The 21,313-nt window shown below is 35.7% G+C and overlaps 1 protein-coding gene across 5 annotated transcripts in view; it reads left to right on the forward strand.

The window, feature by feature from the left end:
• HNF4G (hepatocyte nuclear factor 4 gamma) overlaps positions 1 to 21,313 on the forward strand; it is a 66,283-nt gene that overhangs the window by 22,082 nt on the left and 22,888 nt on the right. For 2 of the 5 annotated variants that reach the window (XM_068672127.1, XM_068672128.1), the window contains exon 2: positions 4,841 to 4,945. The exons of 1 other annotated variant lie outside the window; for it this stretch is intronic. Coding sequence is in view for 2 of the 4 variants with exons in the window: in XM_068672125.1 (XP_068528226.1) it covers positions 20,529 to 20,646 (118 nt within the window). In the remaining 2 variants the exon portion in view is untranslated. Of the gene's footprint in view, positions 1 to 4,840; positions 4,946 to 16,058; positions 16,106 to 20,444; positions 20,647 to 21,313 lie in introns of those variants that run through there. 2 more of the 5 variants (XM_068672126.1, XM_068672125.1) reach the window with 2 other exon arrangements.

Below are 21,313 nucleotides of genomic sequence, written 5' to 3' on the forward strand. Positions count from 1 at the left end.
TAATATTATATAAATATAATGAATGCTTACAGTGTCCTGGAAAAGTGTCTGTTAGAAAATCCAGGAATAAATCTGTTATATTTGTATAAATGCATATTTTTCAACTTCATAACTTATCAGCACATTTCATTAAATATAATTATATTGTGTTCAAACATGACTATTTCATAAAATTGTCACTAACTCAACCTGCATAGCCTTCTCTATCTCTTTGTATACACAAAAACACGCTATACCTGTGGTGAAAACCAAATTGTAATATAAATCTGTAGATATTAATTTTACTGTATATTCTGTTAATTTATTTACAGTATCCAGGTAAATTGGCACCGGTTTTCATTCTGGAAATGAAAATTGTAACTATTAGTGTGAATATATTTGCTTATCCAACTTCAGTGCCAGCTTTTGCTATTAAGATTAGTTAAAGTACACGTTGGCCACATTTTAACTGTGAGTACTTAGAATAGTTTAAACATGTAAGTAAACAAGGCACAGTGCATATAAGCAGTGTCATTTAAAAGAAAAAAGGAAAAAAAGGTCATCTGTAGAAGTCAGCTACAAATTACTTTTTCCAGTCTAGTTTCATTGCCACTATTTAAGTTACAAAAATTCTTTTTAAAATATACTAAAAATGTTTTTTTAATTATTATTATTATTTTATTGCTTGGTAATTCATTCTTCGTTATGGACGTTCTTCCTTGATTTATTTTTAGTTTCTTTATTCAAAAAGGTCTTCAAATTTAGGGAGGCATAATGTTGACAAAAAGCTATTTTCCTAGTCTTTTCCCAATTGCCTGAGACTTTGCCAAGAACATAAAATTATGTAGAGGAGAGCAAAATATGGATTAAACAAAATTCAACCACCCTGAAAGGGGTATTTCTTTGTTTTATTTTTCTGCCATTGTTTTCTTAGTTTCTCCTTTTTTTTTTTTTTTTCCTTGTATCTGTCCACGTTTTGTTCTCCTTTGTTTTTCAGTGAAATGAGGTGATTTATACACAGTGCTTTACTTTTGTCCTGGCTCTCAATAAAATAATTCAACACATAGCTCTATTTTATTGTATTTTTATTTCAGCAAGCTTTTTTTTTTTTTTTTTTTTTTTTTTTTTTTTTTTTTTACTGTAAAATACTTTTCGGACACTTAAAAATTCAGATGTAAAAGGACATTTTTTTTCTTCAGATTAGTTTTTGACCAACTTTAGAATAAGCTTTTTGAAGAATGTTGCCAAGCTTTTTCAGTATATCATGTGCACTTGCTTGTGCAAACACAACCTGTTTTATCTTTTTGCTTACAATATTAATGCACCGTACCACATATTGTCCTGGTCAGGTAATTTGTTTGTTCTGAGCAGTTGCTAGTGTATGGCTGGGCTTCCACATTTGTGTAGCTCATCCCAGTTTGAAGGAAGACAGATTCCCTGAGCATATTGTAGACGAACAAAACACTGCTGACATCTACAGTAAAACAATTTCTGATAAAGTATCTCTGGAAAAGTCTAGAGCGGATGGGAAGAGTAGGAGTAGGAGTATTGCAGCAGATGTGTATTACAGCAGGTGAAATGCAGTTTAAAACCCCAGAATTTACTGAAAAGAGAATTCCAGATCTAAAAAGTGATTCAAAGACCAGTCCTGTCCAAATTGCCACAGAAAATGTATAATTACACTCTCGCACATTTGTTATGAAGGTTTTAAAGAAGAAAGTGAAATCTGCTCATTTTTCAGTATGATGTAGTAATCCAACAGAGGTCTCTTCCAGGTTCAGGAATATTATGACTTTTTCATCCGGAAAAATGGTTCCATGAAAGGATTTCTCTAATTTCAATACCAGTCTAAAGACATTTTAGCTTCATGAAATATAATGTTTTTAATTTATTTTAAAGTGTTCTTTTTCTGTAGGGAATGAATTAAACAAAATTAAAGAGGGAAGAGATTGATTGAAATTGAGTAAGTGGGACAGGGAAAGAAGAAAGAGAAATGTTGGGCAGGAAATACTGGAACATACACAGCACGTGAGTGAGGTGAAACTAAAATGATTTTGTAGACATTTTATATGACAAATTGGCAACCCTAAAAAGATAAAATAGATTAATTTTCATTAAAAGAGAGAGAGAGAGAAAGAGAGAAAGAAAGAGAGAGAGATAGAAAGAAAGAGAGGTAGAAAGAAAGAGAAAGAAAGAGAGAGAGTGAAAGAAAGAAAAAGAAAATAAAAACAAGGATGGTTGAAGGGTGAAACTAGAAATATCCAAGCTGGAAATAAGTTACTGTTTTTTGACTGTGACCATATTTGTGACTGTTACTAATCAATGCCATTGGTCCCCTGTGTTTTTGGTAGGCCGTTGATCATTTTAAAATCAAAATGGATTCTCAAAGGAGACGAACATGTGCTTGCTCCTGGTTATGAATAACCAGGTCAAACTGCACTTTTCTGTGTTAATCAGAAGTCAGGGTGGATTAGTGGTATTTTATTAAGAATGTATTTTAGATTGGCACAGCAGTGACTGTAAAAGTAAATACAACATGCTGTAGTTAGTACATCTTCAATTTGACGCTTGTCAAGTATTCTGAGAAGAGGAAAGCCTGAATGGCCATCAGATTCACAAATACATAGATTTTGTAAAAAACTTTCTTACCAGTAATGATGTCTGTATTGTCTAATAACAATACCCACCAAACTCTATGTTTCAGCCATTTTATGTATCTAGTTTGGATAATACAATTAAAGGCTGAGTCCAACATTTACACATTTTATTACAGTCTCAGTGCAGATGTGCACATTTTTCATTGCATCTAGCCTGTTCAAAGTGTGGGCAGCAGAAATGCGGCCTGAGCACACCTGGTGAGGCAGACCTGATGTCTACTCATAACCATTCTACCTCACCTAACTACTCTACAGGTATTGCTTTAAAAGAAAATGAGTTTGGGCTGAATTTGAAAAAAAATAAATAAATTCATACAACTAACCATTTTTTTTCTGTGAGCTTTTTGTTTGTTTGTTTGTTTTTCATGGTTTTTGTGATGCAGGCTGTAAAGTATTGGGCATGTCTGAGAATAAAGCTAACCAGGGATTTGAGATAGAGGAGGAATTAGTAACAGCTCCAGGTATCACCAGGTACGAAGGTCTCTGTCATTAAGGACCATGACTAAATAAACAAGCTGGGATATGATTGCTTTATTGCTCTTTGCTCATTTTATGTCATTTTATTACCTTAGTAATGGCTATAGGATTAGGTGTGTAAGGGAGTTCTGAAAATGTAGCACCGAAAGAAGTATATTAAGAAGTGTGTGCTTCCTATAGAGATTCTAAATTTTCCTAATTATGGATGATGGAGAGGCTGATTTAATTTGCGTAGAAAATTTAGGGTAGGGAGAGAGGTGCAAAAGGGTTTAAAGAACAGATCAATTTCTAGGTTTCATCCTTACTTTAGTATAGCTGATAATATTATGCGCCTTTACAGTGGCCCCAGTGGGAGAGGAAATGTCATTACATGTACTGCGCTTTTCCTGCACAGTTAGCCAAATGGTACATTTCAGTTCCACAGTCGAAGTGTGAAAATATGCAGATGAGAATTAGGTTTATGTATACATAACTACTAAATAAGTCCTGATATTGCCAACTACTAAATAAAACACTCTAATTTCTAATAATGACAAAACTAACCTCATACACTATAACAGCAGTATCACTTCTGAGGACAAAAAGTACTTATTGGCTAATAATTTTACTGTTTTCTGTTTTGCATGCACTGCAGTTTATACGATCAATAAGGACTACATGTATAATGCCTCAGCAGACCTACAATCTAGACTGTAAGAATATCTGTTCTTGACTAAAGTCCTGTTACATCTTAATAAGGGAAGATATTTTCAGCCCTGGTGTCTAGAAGGTGTCAGTTTATTCCAAGGGAAAGAAAATATACAATCCATAACATTTCTAGTAAAATAAAAAGCAAAGCAAAGAACACTTTCTTAGGTTAAGCCTTTTTTTTTTTTTTTTTTTTTTTTTTTTTTTAATAGGAGAACCTGAAAATAACATGCTCTTACTTGGAATTTAGTAGTAAAGAATTAGATTTGAGAAGCAGAAAAAAAGTCTCTTTCAGTGTACTTTAAGTGTATTTTGTTTGTATTTAAGGATTTCTTATAAATGTACAGACTACAAATGCGTAATAGTGTATTTAATTTATAGGTAGCATTGGCAAAAATGTGTATAATGCAAAAAAAAAAAAAAAAGGGAAAAAGAGGGGGGGGGGGAGGAGGGAGAAAGGTAGTACTGCTCAGCTAAAGCTTTTAAAAATGCAAGTCACTCCAGAAAAATTAACATGGCCGTAAGATGTGTAAGGTAGTTCTCAAAGTTACTACAAGTTGTCCCTTGCTTTCCTCCATACCTTTATCCATTTTGAAATTCTCTGCACATAGTCAAACTAAACTTACTTTTCTTTCAGACTTTCCTACTACAAAGCCTATTTCACTATGTAGTTTATCCAATACGTAACATTAGAGTTATCCAAAACCCAGGGAATCTTTTATTCATATGCTTCTCTGTCAACAGTTCGAGTCTTAAAAACATTTTGTCTCTTTTTCGCTATATATAATCCTTGCAGATAGTATTTCAAGAAATTGAATAAATTCTATGCTTTTTCGCTTTACAAGTGGAAGAAAATCTAGCAACATTGTCTGATGACTTAAGCATTTTCTTGAAGTTTCTTTAATCTTCTGAAATGCCTTTGTACCTTGAATGAATGCACTCTATTCTCAGCATTTATAATCAAAATACATACGTTTTAGAAGCGTGGTTGGTTTAGGTTACAGGTAGCTTAGCATTTATTTTACTCTTGTTTACTGCAGGTGTTATCTACAAGTGAGGATGGAAACACAACCCAGGAAATTAGCCTTTCTTCATCTGTATATGGGGAACTGAAGGTTCTGCACTCTGCTGTTTTGTGCTTGAATGTAAGTTTTGCTGCATGCTTCAATATCCTTCTTGCCTGCTAGAGATTATATAGTTAGCTGTTCTGTTTTGACATGCCACTCTCTCAGAAAATTGTGACTATTTGAAGACACAGCTGTCTGAATGATCATGTGCTCCTGAAAGCCACATAAACATCTATGAAATTTAAGAAATTGGTGGTAGGTTGGTGGAAGATATGCCTAACACAAAGACGTTTACCAATATGTTGTACTGCATATGTCTATGCATCAATTATACATAATTGATATGTTGTTCAACCAAGGCTGTTGTGTATTCCATTTGAGACAACTGCTCCTTCAGCATATATTACTATTCCACCTGTCCAGATTGTTCAATATCCTTCTGAGAAAGGTGACCAGAAGACCTATGAATCACTAGCTTTTTCTTTAATTGTCTTGCTTTAATCAGCTAATTACTTTGCAAATCCAACAAATATTTCCCTTGAAGACCCAGCACTGAAGGGCAAATATTTTATTTTTATTTTTTATACTGTTTTCATTAGACTTTGAATGATCAGATATTCTCTAGTTTGGGGCCTTAGATATACAACATTTCAAAAAATATTTTTCCTGTTTCCACTTCCTTAAGTGAATTCTACCGTGACCTTCTGTCCCCAGTGAACTCCATAGTTCCCATTTTTCCTACCCAGCAGAAACTCACTGTTTTAATTCAATCACAGTTGGTTCATCAGGATGATTTTTTTGCACATTTCCTGTTTAATTATGTAATGCTTCTTTTGCTCAGTTTGTGTAAACATCCTTTGGACTTGTTACAATTTGATTTTCTGTCAAGGATAGGTATGAAGAAGAGAAAATGATGGGCAGAGAAAATAATGCTGGGGTATATCTTATTTGCAATTCTAATAACAGCTTTGTGAATTTGAACACGTTAGTAAAGAGCACTTCACTCAAGTGCACATTACCACAGAACTTTCTAAGCATGCCTAAGAATAATGCTACTCCAATCTGGGCAAATTAGATGGATACCACTTACAGCACTTGTTAATTATGTATCAGCTGCAGTCACAGCATAATTCTGTTAATTGCTTATCACACTAAGGTTAACTTTCTGTCATTTGTATTTGTTTAACACATAATTAGAATACCACACTTGATATTGTTCAGTGACCACTTAAAAAAAAAAAATCACGATACAAGTGTTGCACACCATAAGACAAAGAGATATTTCCTAAATCATCACTTTGGCTGAAGTCATCAACCCAAATAATAACTTTCATAAATCAATCTCTGTCTCTTAAAACCAGTTAAGTTCCTTGCCTCTGCCACCGAAGTGGAAGTTTGTTACAGTACTTTAAGCCTTCCACATTTAGAGAGTTTTCACTTGCCAGCCTAAAAATTATTCCTTTGTTCTTCTGATGGCACTATTTTATTATCTAAATATTTTTCCCCCTACAGCATTCACCATGCATGATTTATTTCCAGAAAACATTCCCTCTCACTTTTCATTTCCCTGAGATGGGCAAACCAACTCCTTTTAGCCTCTTTCTGTAGTATGTACATTCTCATGTTCTGAACATGGCTGGGAAGCCATTAGTGCTCCTTAACTCCAGCTGTAATGGTAGCTTTTAAGCCCTCCCCCCGTGTAGATGGAATCAGAAATACTGTACACTCTCAGATGAGTGACAGCAGGAGGTGTAGATGAGTTCAGGCTCTATGAAATGTGCCCAGGAGTACAGGTAGAAGAAACTGTCTGATTTTTAATCATGGCTAAATGAACGGATGCTACAGTATTTTAGTTAAAATTGAAACAGCTAAATCAATCTTCTCAAACCAAATCCATCATGGTAACTTAATTTATGTATATATCTTAAGCATAAAGAATGTTTTAGCAATTTAGCTAGGGGAGGCTGGAAAGGCATTATGGTCCTTAGAGAACTGGGGAATAATCTTATACAAGGGGGAGAATTAGAGGACTGGCTGGGGAGCAACTCTGCTGAAAAAAATCCAAGGGATATTGGCAGATAGGAAGCAGAGCATGAGCCAGTAGTGTGTGCTGGGGCTGTATTAATAAGATCAAGGGAAGTGATTTCTCCCCTTCATTCAGCACTTATTAGGTATTATCTAAAATTGTGTATCCAGTTTGCCCTCTCCTCTTCTGCCATGTAAGAAGAAACATGGATAAACTGCAGCAAGTTCAGTGGAGGGCCACCAGGATGGTCAGTGGCCGGAGCACCTGCCCAGTGAGAAGAGCACTGGGTGAGGCACCAGGGATGTCTTAGCCTGGACATGAGATGGCTCTAGTGGAAGGAGCTTTACAACAGCTCCCAGTACCTCAAAGAGACAAAGAACTAAGTAAAAAAGATGTAGCCAGGCTTTTCACTGTGGTGAGGGAGTGGGGACAACAGCCTATGGACATGAGTTGAAACAGAAGTGTTTCAGTCTGTATGTAAGGAGAAAAAAATACCCCAGTGGAACCAGATCTGGGTGAAACCAGATCTGACAGAAGAACAGAGTGCCCAGAGAGTTTGAGCCATCTCCATCCTTCATAGTACTTCCAGATAGGACTGAATAAAGCCCTGAGCAACGTGGTTTGACCTGCATTGAGCAGGAAGTTGAAGTAGACGATCTCCTGAGGTCCTTGAAATTAATGATTAAGAATGGAATCAGGATTCCTCATATATATAGTTTTATTTCATATAGTCCTGTAGACTATAAGAAAATTTAGTCTTCATGAGTCTTGTTGGATTTATAAAACTTATTACTGGGTGCTATACAAATGCACAGCTTTTTAGTTCACTTCTATATCTTTTCTTTCTTGGCTGCATTTTATATTCTGATCCCCTTCAGGAAATAAGAAAAAGCCAGACATTTTATTTATTTTTTATTTACTTTTCCTTCTCTGCTTCATCACAGCAATCTGCTGCAATACTACTTTAGTCAGTTTAATTCTCTTCAAACTTGGGAGTTAGCAAAGTTTTAGGAAGAGATCACGTTTCCTGTTAGACCAAGCTGCTTCAAACAGCAAATGTTAGTATGACATGTGTGAGGAGATCCTCTGGTGCAGAAATTGTTGCTGCTAGGTATAACAGTCAGTCTGCTAAACAGTGCCTGCAACTCTAGACCTTACATCACCTGAAAAAGAATATCCTGTCACAGCTAACACTTCAATTCACCTGCAGATTCTGAACTTTTTTTTTTAATAATTAATTTGTTTTATTTGTAATAAAACCTTAACATAAATGGTTAGATACGCCCATTAATGACCTTTTTGTCATATGCCTAGTTTGTCGTCTTAGTTTCTTTACACCCCACCTCTTCTGACTCAGAAACAGCCTTCCTGATTCCTAAACAGATATATTTGTTCTGTGGTTCTTTCTTACCAGGAGATACTCTTCTAGTGTGCTTCTACTTATTTTTGGATACTGAAAGACTAACTTTTCACAGGAAGTTACTCTTACCATGCTCCCAAATCAGTTAGTGATATTTAAATACAAATGTGTTTTAAGTGCTCATGTATTTATAAAACTTACTGATCAAGTAGATTGTTACCTTGAATATTTTCTCACGTGTAATTAAAGCAATATCATTACCTGGATAATAAATCAGCTTTAAATAGAGAAGGTTGCCAAGGCATTTAATCAGTAAATAATACAGTTTACAGATGCTCTTTCCTCCTAAAATTTCACCTTTCAGGTGAAAAATTGTATGTCTTGACAGCATTATTTTGAAAAATAACTAAAACGTTGGGGTGCAACATTTTTTTTTGTGTCTCTCCTGAAATATATTTAATAAATCAGTTGTGATTTCTCCTTTTGTTCAATATAGCATGTAGCTTTCATAAGGCAGCTTAACCTCTAGTGGAGATTCCTGTGGCTGTATTTATATCTTGGATTGAAAGCATAACAGTCCTTTACTCAAGAATTGCACCTGAACGGTGTACCAGCAGACTGGGGAACTGACCTGCGTTTGCTGCATGCCTTGTATTTCAGGCATGCCTTGTCCCCAGACCCAAGAAGGTACTGGCTGGACTCTTATCTTGTCTGCATGCTTGGTGTTCCTTCCAAATGAAACTATAGAAAATACAGTCACCATCCCTGAAGGTATTTATAGTGTTGTCACCTCTGGAAGTATTTAAGAGGATCACACAGAATCACAGAATTGTCTAGCTTGGAAGAGACCTCAAGATGACCGAGTCCAACCTCTGACCTAACACTAACAAGTCCTTCACTAAACCATAGCACTAAGCTGTACATCTAAACGTCTTGTAAAGATCTCCAGGGATAGTGACTCAACCACTTCCCTGGGCAGCCCATTCCAATGCCTCACAACCCTTTCAGTAAAGAAGTTCTTCCTAATATCTAACCTAAAAACACCCCTGGCGCAACTTAAGCCCGTTCCCCCCTGTCCTGTCACCAGGCACATGGGAGAATAGACCAACCCCCACCTCACTACAGCCTCCTTTAATGTACCTATAGAGTGCAATAAGGTTGCCCCTGAGCTTCTTCTTCTCCATGCTGAATAAGCCCAGCTCCCTCAGTCACTCCTCATAAGACTTGTTCTCCAGACCCCTCACCTTGCCCTTCTCTGGACTCGCTCGAGCACTTGTACTGGGGAGCCCAGAACTGGACACAATACTCCATGTGAGGCTTCACCAGGGCAGGATCACCTCCCTTGACCGGCTGGCAACACTCTTCTGAATTCACCCCAGGATACCATTAACCTTCTTGACCACAGGAGTACAATGCAGACTCATGGTTAACCTGCTGTCCACCAAGACTCTCAGGTCCTTCTCAGGGCTGTTTTCCAGGTCAGCTCCTAACCTGTACTGGAGCATGGGCTTATTCCTCCCTAGGTGCAGGAGTCTGCATTTGCCCTTGTTGAACTTCTTGAGGCTCCTCACTGCTCCAGCCTGTCCAGGTCCCTCTGAATGTCAGCACAACCCTCTGGGGTATCAGCCCCTCCTACCAGTTTTGTGTTATCCACAAACTTGCTGAGGATGTACTCTATTCCATCATCGTCATTGACAAGTAGGTTGAACAGGACTGGAGCCTGTGTAGGCCCCTGGGGTACACTGCTAGGTTCAGGCCTCCAACTAGACTCCTTGCTACTAATCACAGCCCTCTGAGCTCTGACATCCATTCAGTTCTTAATCCACCTCACTGTCCGCTCATGCATCCCACACTTCCTGAGCTTGCCTCTGAGGATGTTATGGAAAACAGTGTCAAAAGCTTTACTGAAATCAAAGTAGACAACATCCACTGCTCTCCCCTCATCCACCCAGCTAGTCATTCCATCATAGAAGGTTATCAGGACGGTCAAGTATGATTTCCCCTTGGTAAACCCATGCTGACTACTCCTGATCATTTTCTTCTCCATGTACTTGGGATGACTTCCAATGTAAGTGACTCCATCACCTTTCCAGGGATGGAGGTGCGACTGACTGGTCTGTAGTTTCCTGGGCCCTCCTTCTTGCCCTTTTTGAAGATGGGTTTAACATGGGATTTCTGCCAAACCTTAGGCACCTCTCCTGTTCTCCATGACCTTTCAAAGATGACAGATAGTGGGCCAGCAATAACTTCTGCCAGCTCCATCAGCACTCGTCGATTCATCTCCTCTGGGCCCATGGATTTGTGGGTTTCAAATTTGCCTAAGAGATCTCTGACATTTCAGTTCAACCCACAATCAAAGACAGGTTTGGTGAATCTGTTTAGAAGTGCCAGTGTCTGTTCATTGTATCTAAAGGCAGTTAGAATTCTAGTTTGCATACAGATTACTATGTTGTAGGCGCATGGACTCATGTGATAAACACTACCTTTAATTGTCCTTTGTTTTGGTTCTCTGTTTGTAAAAAGAGGAATATAGTTTGACCCTCTCCTACAGATACAGAAATAAATTTACTGACTCCAAGATTCTCAGATATAGTGATGAAGCCTACATGAATACATTAAAAACAAGGAATATGACCATATGAATATAGCTGATGTCTAAAAAACCACACAGGCACAAGAGTTATCTATAAAATTTAACACAGAATTGATCGTGTAACTTACACTATTGTAGTTACACATAGATTGATTTTGATGATTTGCGTTGTGGTTTTGGTCATAACTGCACCTCTGACTGTTTCTTAAAGTTTCCTCTATTGACTGTTTCCTAAAGTTACCTGGACATAAAGGTAAGCTGAAGTTCAATTTTGCAGCACTGCTTCCCTACCAATATCAATGAATTTTTCGTGTTCATCTTGATCTGTTTTCTGGTTTGTTCGTCAGACAGATAAGTCCATTTTAGCTCTCAAATATTAATCATCAGCTTTCTAAAAGAGAATTTTGCTCATTTTGATCTTATTAAAATTGCTGTCAAAAATTCTGTTGGGAATACTTTTATTTGTATCTCTTAGAAGCAATGAGAGTTAATGTTTTATTACTACCTGAGAACAAACTGAGCATGACTTAAAAATTAAGAGTTAAACATTGGCCAATTGCAGAGCTGATATCTCTGTGTGTACAGCAAAGAATAGACTTAAATTTCCTTCCACAGATAATTATTTTTTTATGCACAGCGGGTTGTGAGTTTATTGAATGCACAATGCAGATGCCTCTGCCCATAAACATATTAAGTGTCCAGGGCCTTCCCAACTCTTAGGAAAGCCAGTTTTATATTTTCAAGGAGACACTGTTGTACTTATGTATTTCCTGAAACCAAGAGTGGCTTTGTTCTCTTAAGGAAAATAATGTAACAATTTCATTGTGAAATTTCTTGGTTTAAAAGCTAGCATAATGGTTTTATTGGCCCAATTTAGGGTTTTTGGAAGCTTTGGATTGTTGGTTTTGACACACTTTGGATGCTAGATTTTCACCAGTATTTAATGCTGTCATATATTATTGTTCTCACAAGGAAAAATATCCTTTTGAAAGTCAGGGTATTTACATACTGGGCCCCACAGAAGATTAGTTGTTTTAAAAATTTTAATATTTATTTGGTGCATAAAACTGAGTTATTCTGATACTTTAAAAAACGGATCCAAAGTATCCTTGAAAGCAGGGCGAAGCCAGAGGAAACTCTGGTGGAGGTCCGTAGCGGTCCTGACGTGCAAAATATACGGCTTTCTCCATTCCTGTTGTGCCTTCATGTAGTATTTTGATTTTTCTGACCCTTTGCAGTACTTTCAGTTTAACCTTGTAGTCTTTAACACACTCTGAACTTTTCATTAACTGATTTTTGTAACAATAAAAATGAGAGAAGTTGTCAAGCTAAGCATAACTATGCCAGTGGCTTGGAAGAGTTACGCCGAGTGTGTTGACATGAGGTTCTCTCTGCAGGAATGTGATGAGTCAGTTCAGACTCTAGTTAAAAATTTTAATTTTAGACAGAGTAACTGAAAATAATGGGACTTTTCTGACCATCCAGTTATTTAAGTAGTTTTTTTTATGTAGGACTGAGAGTTATATAGTCACTAACATGGGCAGAAGTTTACTGAATTTGTCCTGAACCACTATGTAGAATATATTACCTATTCAGCAAGGGATAGAATATAGAAGACTTGCTGTGATTAATTTGTCAGAAAAGAAAGATTCTAGGCAAGCTTGAAAACAAAACAAAACAAAACAAACCTTGCCTAGATACTGGTTAACATTTTTTTTTTTGAACTCTTTTATTGTGTATGACAAAGACAAGGGTGTTTATGGAGAAAAAGAATATATAAAATATGTATAATTATATGGTATTTATCAAGGTAAACATGGATAAATTATAAGCTCTATAACTGGCTATGTAAAACTTTTTTTTTTTTTTTTTTTTTTTTTTATGAGTAAGTTTGAATAAAAACCCACCAAGAAGGCTTAATAAGAAATTAATAATCACCTGAGGGTGACTGAACAAGAATGTTTAATCTTGTTTATCGATATCATGATATTTTGCTTTTATCTTATGCCTGAATTCTTTCCTCTTTTCTTCTCAGCTCATTCTGCTCTTCAAGACAAGTCTCTGATTAATTTTCCCGTGTGTATCAGAAAATAATAAGTTACCTGATCTAAGCAAATAATTAACAAGAGACTTTAGTCATTTAACAGTAACTCAGCAAATCTCTTCACAAAAATGTATGCTACAAAAATCCTTTAAGCCCTGTAAACTGGCAAAACTTCATGGCTATTCTGAGTATTCAAGAATAAAATGAACTGAATAATATTCAGTTAAAATAGAAATATTAAATACTAAAGTCTACCTAATAATAATCCACATACCTAACAGTAAGCCTTATCTGTTGCTATGTAAAAGCAAAAGTATCCTATTTTTTTATCCTACCTCCCCATGAAAAAGTACAATTATCTAATACTGCCTGCTAACACCAGATAGGGTTAGCAAATTTACTGTTAATCTGGACACAAAGCAAGCACGGGAATGGATTGAAGTGGCAAAATTCAGATTTACTACTAGCTTATGAAGAAAATCTGCATGCAGACAATATAACATCAAGAATTACTGGGATCCAATATTTAGGTTAAAAGTCTCAAATGAGACTTTTTACGACAAAATAGAAAGCTTTCCCCTGCCAAATACATTTTTATAGCTATAGTCGATAATAATTCAGGAGTCAAATCCAACTGTTAGAAAAACACTGAAAAGAAATTCATATGTGTATGTATACATACTCATATACATGTGTATATTACATAAACTGAGATTTTAAATCTGCATATCTTTTGGTATCTACATGTGTCTCAAGGTCTACTGTCTCCAAATGCCTCCTGGAACTGCTAGATAAGGAAATATAACTACTTTGTGTCCTCAGTCTTCTTCACTTCCTAACCCCTAATCTCCTAACCAGGAACACTACATCATGACTGTCGTCAGGCTTCCACTTCACCATTAGCTGTCCCTCTAAATCTTCCCTTAGAAAGGTGCTTCTTCAAGAGGCACTATCATGACATCAGATTCTCCTTCACACAGACACACTGCTCTCCACCAGTGTGGTTGCACAGCTGCTATCTGACATTTTGTGGTGGCTTATATTCAGTGGTCCATATGTGACTTCTAGGCTATGAGATAACATTTCCTGGTCAATTTTAGCTCTTCAATTGTTTAATTATTTGGTGTAAGGCTGTCCAAACCTATGCTAAGATGGAAGCCGAGTAATCTCAGAAGAAAGTTTGTAAGTTTCAGTTGCTGACATAGAATTATTTTAGGTGCAGTCCAGCTCTCCTTAGTTGAAGAAATTCACTGCAACATGAGGATAATGAAGAAGTGAAATAATAATAGCAAAAATCTTCCTGATTTTGGTATTTATTCAAGGGCTGGTGGCTGCCACTGCAGGACCACCATGCACAGGAACACCACTCTTTTTGCTAGATTGTTGACAGTAGCAGAGCACATTGGGAAAACACATAAGATATTTTCTTAATAATTTTGGTCTGTGCAGAAAGCAGGTACTTTCAACATGAGAATCATCCTCAAAACATGCTTTTCTCTTACAGAGAGAGAGAGCTACTAAGGGTTTCTTATCTAAAATGTTTTCTACTTTGAGAGTTTCTATTCAAGACACTCCCTAATGTTCTGCAAACTGATATATGTGAGCATGTGTATGTGATAAATAAAATCAGATAAACCAAATAGTTTTGTTTATCTTGACCTTACACAGTGGGTATAATGTCTTCACTTTGCATATGGCTGCATTATATTAGTGTTGCTATGCTAGTATAACATCTCCTCAGTGACAATGTGGAATGTAAGAGGAATAGAATCATAGAATGGTTTGGGTTGGAAGGGACCATAAAGGTCATCTAATTCCAACCTCCCTGACATGGGCAATGACACCGTCCACTAGACCAGGTTGTTCAAAGCCCCATCCAACTTGGCCTTGAACATTTCCAGGGATGGGGCATCCACAGATTCTCTGGGCAACCTATTCCAATGCCGCAGCACCCTCAGAGTAAGGAATTTCTTCCTAACTTATCATATAAATCTCCCCTCTTTTAGTTTAAAGCCATTACTCCTTGTCCTATCACAACACTCCCTGACAAAAGAGTCTGTCCCCAGATTTTCTGTAGACCCCCTATAGGTACTGGAATGTTGTTTTAAGGTCTCCCTAGACCCTTCTCCTCTCTAGGCTGAACAACCCCAACTCTCTCAGCCTCTCTTCATAGGAGAGGTGCTCCAGCCCCTTGATCATCTTTGTGACCCTCCTCTGGACTCAATCTAATACTTCCATGTCCTTCTTGTGCTGCAGGGCCCAGAATGAATAAATCATTTATCTTTTAGAATAAGCTGCAGAGGATGATATTGGAATATGGTGAGAGGATCTGAAAGTAGACTATATGCTTACCTAGTGTAAATTATCTTCAAATGCTCCAGTAACAATTTATCAGGCTTAAAATATTTTACAGCTTTCATATTCCTTTGATATTTCCCCTTAAGTGCAGACAAGCCCCCAGTGGATGCAAGATTAAAATTGTAAATTGCACTTCATAGAATTTGAAATATTAAATCAGCAACTGACCTTTGAAACTCTGATGTAGACTAGTCATAGACATCCTCATAACAGTCTGGGCAATATTTCCAGCTTCCAAAATGTACTAAATAGTGTGGGTCCATACCATTTGACAAGTCAGAAGCCAGGCATGTTCTTTATTTTCTCTGTGTATTCATATTTATGGCTGTTGAAGTAGGCGATTATTGCATTAGATGCTTTATGAAACTAAAAACATAAAGACAGTTCACACCTCACAGTAATTGTTTCCTGTTACTCCAAAATGAAAAGAAACAAACAAAGCAAACAAAAAACACACAAACAAAACAAAACCCCACAACCCTCATCATAACTTATTAAAGAAGTCTGTGTATTTTAGCTGTATGATGGAGTTCAATGTAATGAATAACCAATTCAAGTGAAAAAAGAGGCAGATTCAGTATGTGCAAGTATCTCATTTTTATAGAATGCCTGGGGTGGTCTAAGTGTCTAAAAATGTGTGTAATAGAAACAGGCTTAGCCTAGATTTCCCAGAAAGATTTATACTTATGTTTCACCTGGCATGATTTGTTGCAGCTAATCTTACTACCTTGTTTAATACGTGTGTCATGAAAACCTATTCTGGTTTTCATTTCACTTTTCTAGTATTTTATTTAACACCTGTTCTTTCAGGACACAGTGAAAATGGAGATGTAAAATGAAAAAAGACACAGAAGCCTGTAAGTGCCAGAAATTTACTCGGTAAAGCAGATAGTTGATACTCTGTTTCAGAAGTACGATGTTGCCTTTAATCAGATTACTGGAAGCAGTTGTGCTGTGCATTTACTCTCATGATTCACAAATTGTTCTGAAAATTCCTTTAACCTTAACTATCTCTTTGAGATAACAACATTGTCCTTTTTGTGGTTTGGAACTATGTTGTTGTTTACTGGGAGGAAGGGGAGGGAAGACACCACTGTGTTAGAGACTTGTACTGTTTTAGAACTGTAGAGGACATGGCTGTAGCTGTGTAGAAACTGTAGCCATGTTTCCATCATGATATTTAGGTTTTAAGCACAAGAGATAATCTATGCTCCAAGAAGTCCAAGAAACTGGGTAATAACATATTTAGATTTATCAGTCTTTTTTTTGGATGTGATTCACCTTTGACATTTTTGTTTTCAAAAAATAAAAACAACCTGATCTCTATCACGCATAGTGATACTGCAGCATTACAGATATCTTCATATCAATCACTCAAATCATTTTATGTGTAATGGAATATAAGCAAACATTTCCCAGCCATTGCTCATGGATAATTTATGAAATACTTTGGGGTGGGTGGCGGCAGAGCTGATGCAGCCTCCCTGTGAAGATACCTGGTGTTGAGGATGCATTACAGAAGAGGGACACTCAGTCTCTGCTAGGATATGGAGGTGTATGTTTATGAACCAAAGGTGAAATTCTCCACTGGTGTGAGGAAATTTATGATCAGTTTCCCGCATATCAAGCTTTTAGCAAATAAACTCTCTGACTTGGAGATCTTTGGCTACGTTGACTGTTGCAAGGTGATATTATGGCATAAGTTCATATGATTTCATTAGGCTTTGTTATACAGGCTCCCTGACTGCCAGCAAATGGGAGAAAAGACATTTCAAAACATGCGTTATTAACATACTGAATAAGTATGCCAACTTATTGACATAAGTAGGATGTCCATTACAACTCACTGTACATGCAAAACAAAGAGATACTGTGAAGATATGTTCCTTTTTCAGAACACATGGGAAATAGGAATACATACATTTAAATAAAGACCTTATTATAGGCACCTACATTTCTTACTAAACTAGAATAATAAAAGGATGTATTGCTACTTATAAAAAAAAAAAAAAAATCAATAGTGATAGTAACCTGAGATTTGTTTTTATTTTCATGAAGACTTTTATGGAAACAACCTTGATTTTATTAGCTTGTGCTCTATTTTATACCACAATCAGAAAGAATGATTACATTTAGTATGGAGAGCTGAACAATTAACAGGGTTAACAGTCCTAAAGATAAGATAGGAATGCTTTCTGTATGTGACAGTGAGGTCAGATGTAAATAATAAAAAATAAAAATAAAAACATATGAAGAAAATATTATGCAGTTTTCTACTTCTTCAGAATTAGTGTAAAAATATTTTTGAAATATAATTTCTTACTCAAGTTTGCAGTATCACTTACCTGAAAGGTCTATTTTGCAGTCCAATTATACAACTTTAAAATATCTGCTTATCTAAGGCTAATATTTCTTGGCTGTCAGCAGTAGATGACTTAGAATTTGAAAGAACATATACTACAAGCTGCAAGGTCACAAAGATTTTGAAAAACAATGGAAGTGTCTAATATGAAAAGAATACTGCTGTACATTGATTTGAATGCTAATGAACTTTATAAAGTTTGGACTGACAGGACCAAAAGCTGTTCATTGACTTCCCTCCTCAACTGCTCTAGTTTTGGGACAGCATTGTGATCCACTTCAGACATAAAGAAAACATATTGATATTTTAGACTAGTCATTTACTATACATTAATGGTTCATGATGCCAAAAATCCCCACATGAATGCAGATTTTTTATGAATTTAAGATTTGACTGCAAGTAATTTCCTTAGCAAAACATGAAGAAGTATAAAGAACATTAAAATGGCTTTCCTATCATTATATTTTTTTTTTTACATATCAAAAAATCAATCAAAATTAGTTTTTATATGACAGAAGCACTAATTAATTCCCTCTCTTTAGTAGTCACTGAGGGGCCTGTTTTGGCAGCATTGAAGAAGTTCTATTAACAGTGGAAAGAATACTAGGATTTGATCATGTCATATGTGATATCTTCCATTTTACATTCATTTTCTTATTTCAAAGTTATTTGTATGCCAAAGTGGTTTTGGATCTGGAGTTTTGAAATAAAACACAGCTTTATTAAACACAGCTTTATGATATATTAAAATATATAAAATTGTATAAAACATATTTTTTATAAAATGATATAAAATAGTTTATGTTTGTTTTTGAGCAACACACAGTCTTGGTATGAAAAAGCCAGAGATGATTAATTGAAAATTTTATCAAGGAATTAAGGAAAATATAAGGAACAAAAGATAATTCTAGTTAACATGAAAAATTAGTATATTATTTTATATATGTTAGTATATTATTTTAGGTATATATTAGGTATATATATTAGGTACATATATATATTTTAGGTATATATTAGGTATATATTTAGGTATATATTTAGGTATATATTATTTAATGCAATGAATCATTTTATTCATATATCTAGTAACTAGTTTTGTAGCAAGTAGTGCATTGCAAAAAATTCTATTGAAGAAACTTCAGGCTGAACCATTGGAGTGTAATAGGATTCTATCTCATGATGAAACTACCGTGAGTTCCTAAACAAATAAGGGATGTCAATAAAAAAATAGCTTTTCATCAATCTAAATTTGCAAAGATACCAATATGCTTTAAAAATAGGGAAAAAATAGTAGTTAGAATCAAAGATAGTGAAACTATACACTAGAAATTTGTGAAATGGCACTTTCTGAATAGAATTTCATGTTTGTAGACATGAAATTGTTTAACATAATGCTTAATATCTTATAACTTGTTTATTTTCTGCAGTGTATAGGAAGTACAGCAGTAGGTTGAAAAGGATAGCCCCCATGGACACCCTCCAAAATTTGCAGAGAATTTGTCCAATCAGGAACATGATCAGAAATATTCTTCAGTTTGGGGATGGCTTTGGGATAGCCACTTCTTTAGGAATCCTATTGTAATGATTATGCCCGTGGTGTCTGCTGGGATCAGTGTCCACAAGGATACAGGACAATTTGTGCCTCATGTAATAATGAGGACTGGGAATTTGGAAGGATGAATTTTGAAACTTTTTTTTCTAGGTTGTCTTCTGAGAATGTCCATTTTTCATTGATAGTTTGCCTGATGTTGATTGCTTTTTATTTATTTATTTATTTATTTAGTCAAGGAATTATTTTATGATGATATTTTGTGGCTACCTATAGTGAACAACAACTGCAGGCACTCTTTCCATTCAAATAAGCATTTCAGTGCTGTATGTATAGTTGCCCTTGTTAGTTAAGCAACTTGGAAAGTTTTCCTATGTACATAATCTTTAATATAACTGTTCTGAAGTGTAAAGGGTAGTTCTCAGTACAGAATTACTTGGGAAGCAAAAACATTTGACATTTTGCTAATTAGCAAATGAAATTCATCTTTCCCTCGGATACTCGATTAACTTTTTTTTTTTTGTGGTTGGGGGGGGCGGTTGGCAAAGGTGGAGGTTAACTGGATTTGTACATGCCATGTACACCAGCTGATGAGCAGTGGACCTACTTAAAATCTCTGCCTTCTTTTTAGAGAAGGTGAATTATATTTTTTCTTGCGTCTCTGAATGTTACTTGAAAACAGCATGCTTTCATCATAACCTAAGACTGCGTAAGATCCACTGCTGCCATTACGACACAGGATGTGATGGAGGGAATCTCTAAGGTTTCCTTTCTTGCTGTAGCATTTGTGTTGCTTGAGGTCTTGGTTAAGTGCGCCTACACAGTTGCTTGTTGTCACTGTTAATAATAAATAAATAAATATTGTTAATATTTAAAAAATAACAACTGTAGAAATAGGTATATTTTTTTCTTTAAATAATGATAAATATATGGAGCTTGAGCATAGTCCATAATCATATCACATTTATTTATTGTTGAGAATAGAGAGAGCAAAATGGCATGCAATCCATTTACAAGCAAGTGTGGTTTGTTTAGGACCTTTTACACTGCAAATCAACAACAAAATGTGTAGAAGGTCGTAAGAGATAGGAAGCTTCCTGGATGTACTTGGGTTCACGGAAGAATTGGAGCCAGTGCAACTCCTGATAAGGTTATTCCATAAAGCATTCCAAGATTATCAGAAGGGTTGCACTGTATCATAAAAGAAAAAAAAATGCAGACAGAATATAGCATGCAGAAGCAGTTTTCCAGCTCCTCCCATTGCAGCACGCAAGAGACACGGTTATAGTTAACTTTGGATTATCAATCACTGTGAAACAGAATGGAAAGGTTGTACATTTGAGTAGCTTTTTCACTGTTTTTGCACTGAATGATGAGGCTCTCAGAACCAATATTAGACATGGAAATGGCAAACTACAGTGAAGTTTTAGATCCAACGTATACTGCTCTGGAGTTTGAAACTATGCAGATTCTGTATAATGGCAATGGTGAGTTCCATGACGCAAAATCAAGCCATTTAGCAGAAAAAGTGAAGTTTAGTAATGTTATAGGGTGGTAGCTAAATGTTTTATTAATGGAGCTTTTGGGGATTGTTTTCAAACTACAAATCTGTTCTTTTACACTTCATCGCTAACTCTAAGTTAATAGTATTATAATTCTTTAACATTAAGGGAAATAAACGAGAGGTTATATGTAATAAACTAACTGAACTGTACTGTCATCAGTCAGTTAGTCAAAGGAAGAAAACGGTGTATTCAGCAGTTGTTTTATTTACTGTAAGACAAATGAATAACTAGTATTGACGATTTGGACATGAAGTCTATTTTGTATATAACACTCATAAGGACAGTATTTCTGTCCTTATGAGTGTTATATACAAAATTTTCTGTCTTTTCTTTTCTGTCTTTTTTCACAAGCCTCTGGACAAAATTGTCCAGAGGCTTGTGAAAAAAAATAAAAATAAAAAGTCTACTGCTTCTTGATGTCTAATTTCTAATTATTGGACTAATATTTTACTTATTTAACTATTAATTAACCATTCTAGATACATGTATCTGTGAATGAGTGTGATTATTTTAAATCATGTTGGCTTTCTACAGGGTACAGTTTAGCTGAGAAAACCTATTGGTATTTGGCTAATGTAGCATTAGCCAC

Source organism: Anas acuta, chromosome 2 (assembly GCF_963932015.1).
Source record: "Anas acuta chromosome 2, bAnaAcu1.1, whole genome shotgun sequence".
NCBI lineage: Eukaryota > Metazoa > Chordata > Aves > Anseriformes > Anatidae > Anas > Anas acuta.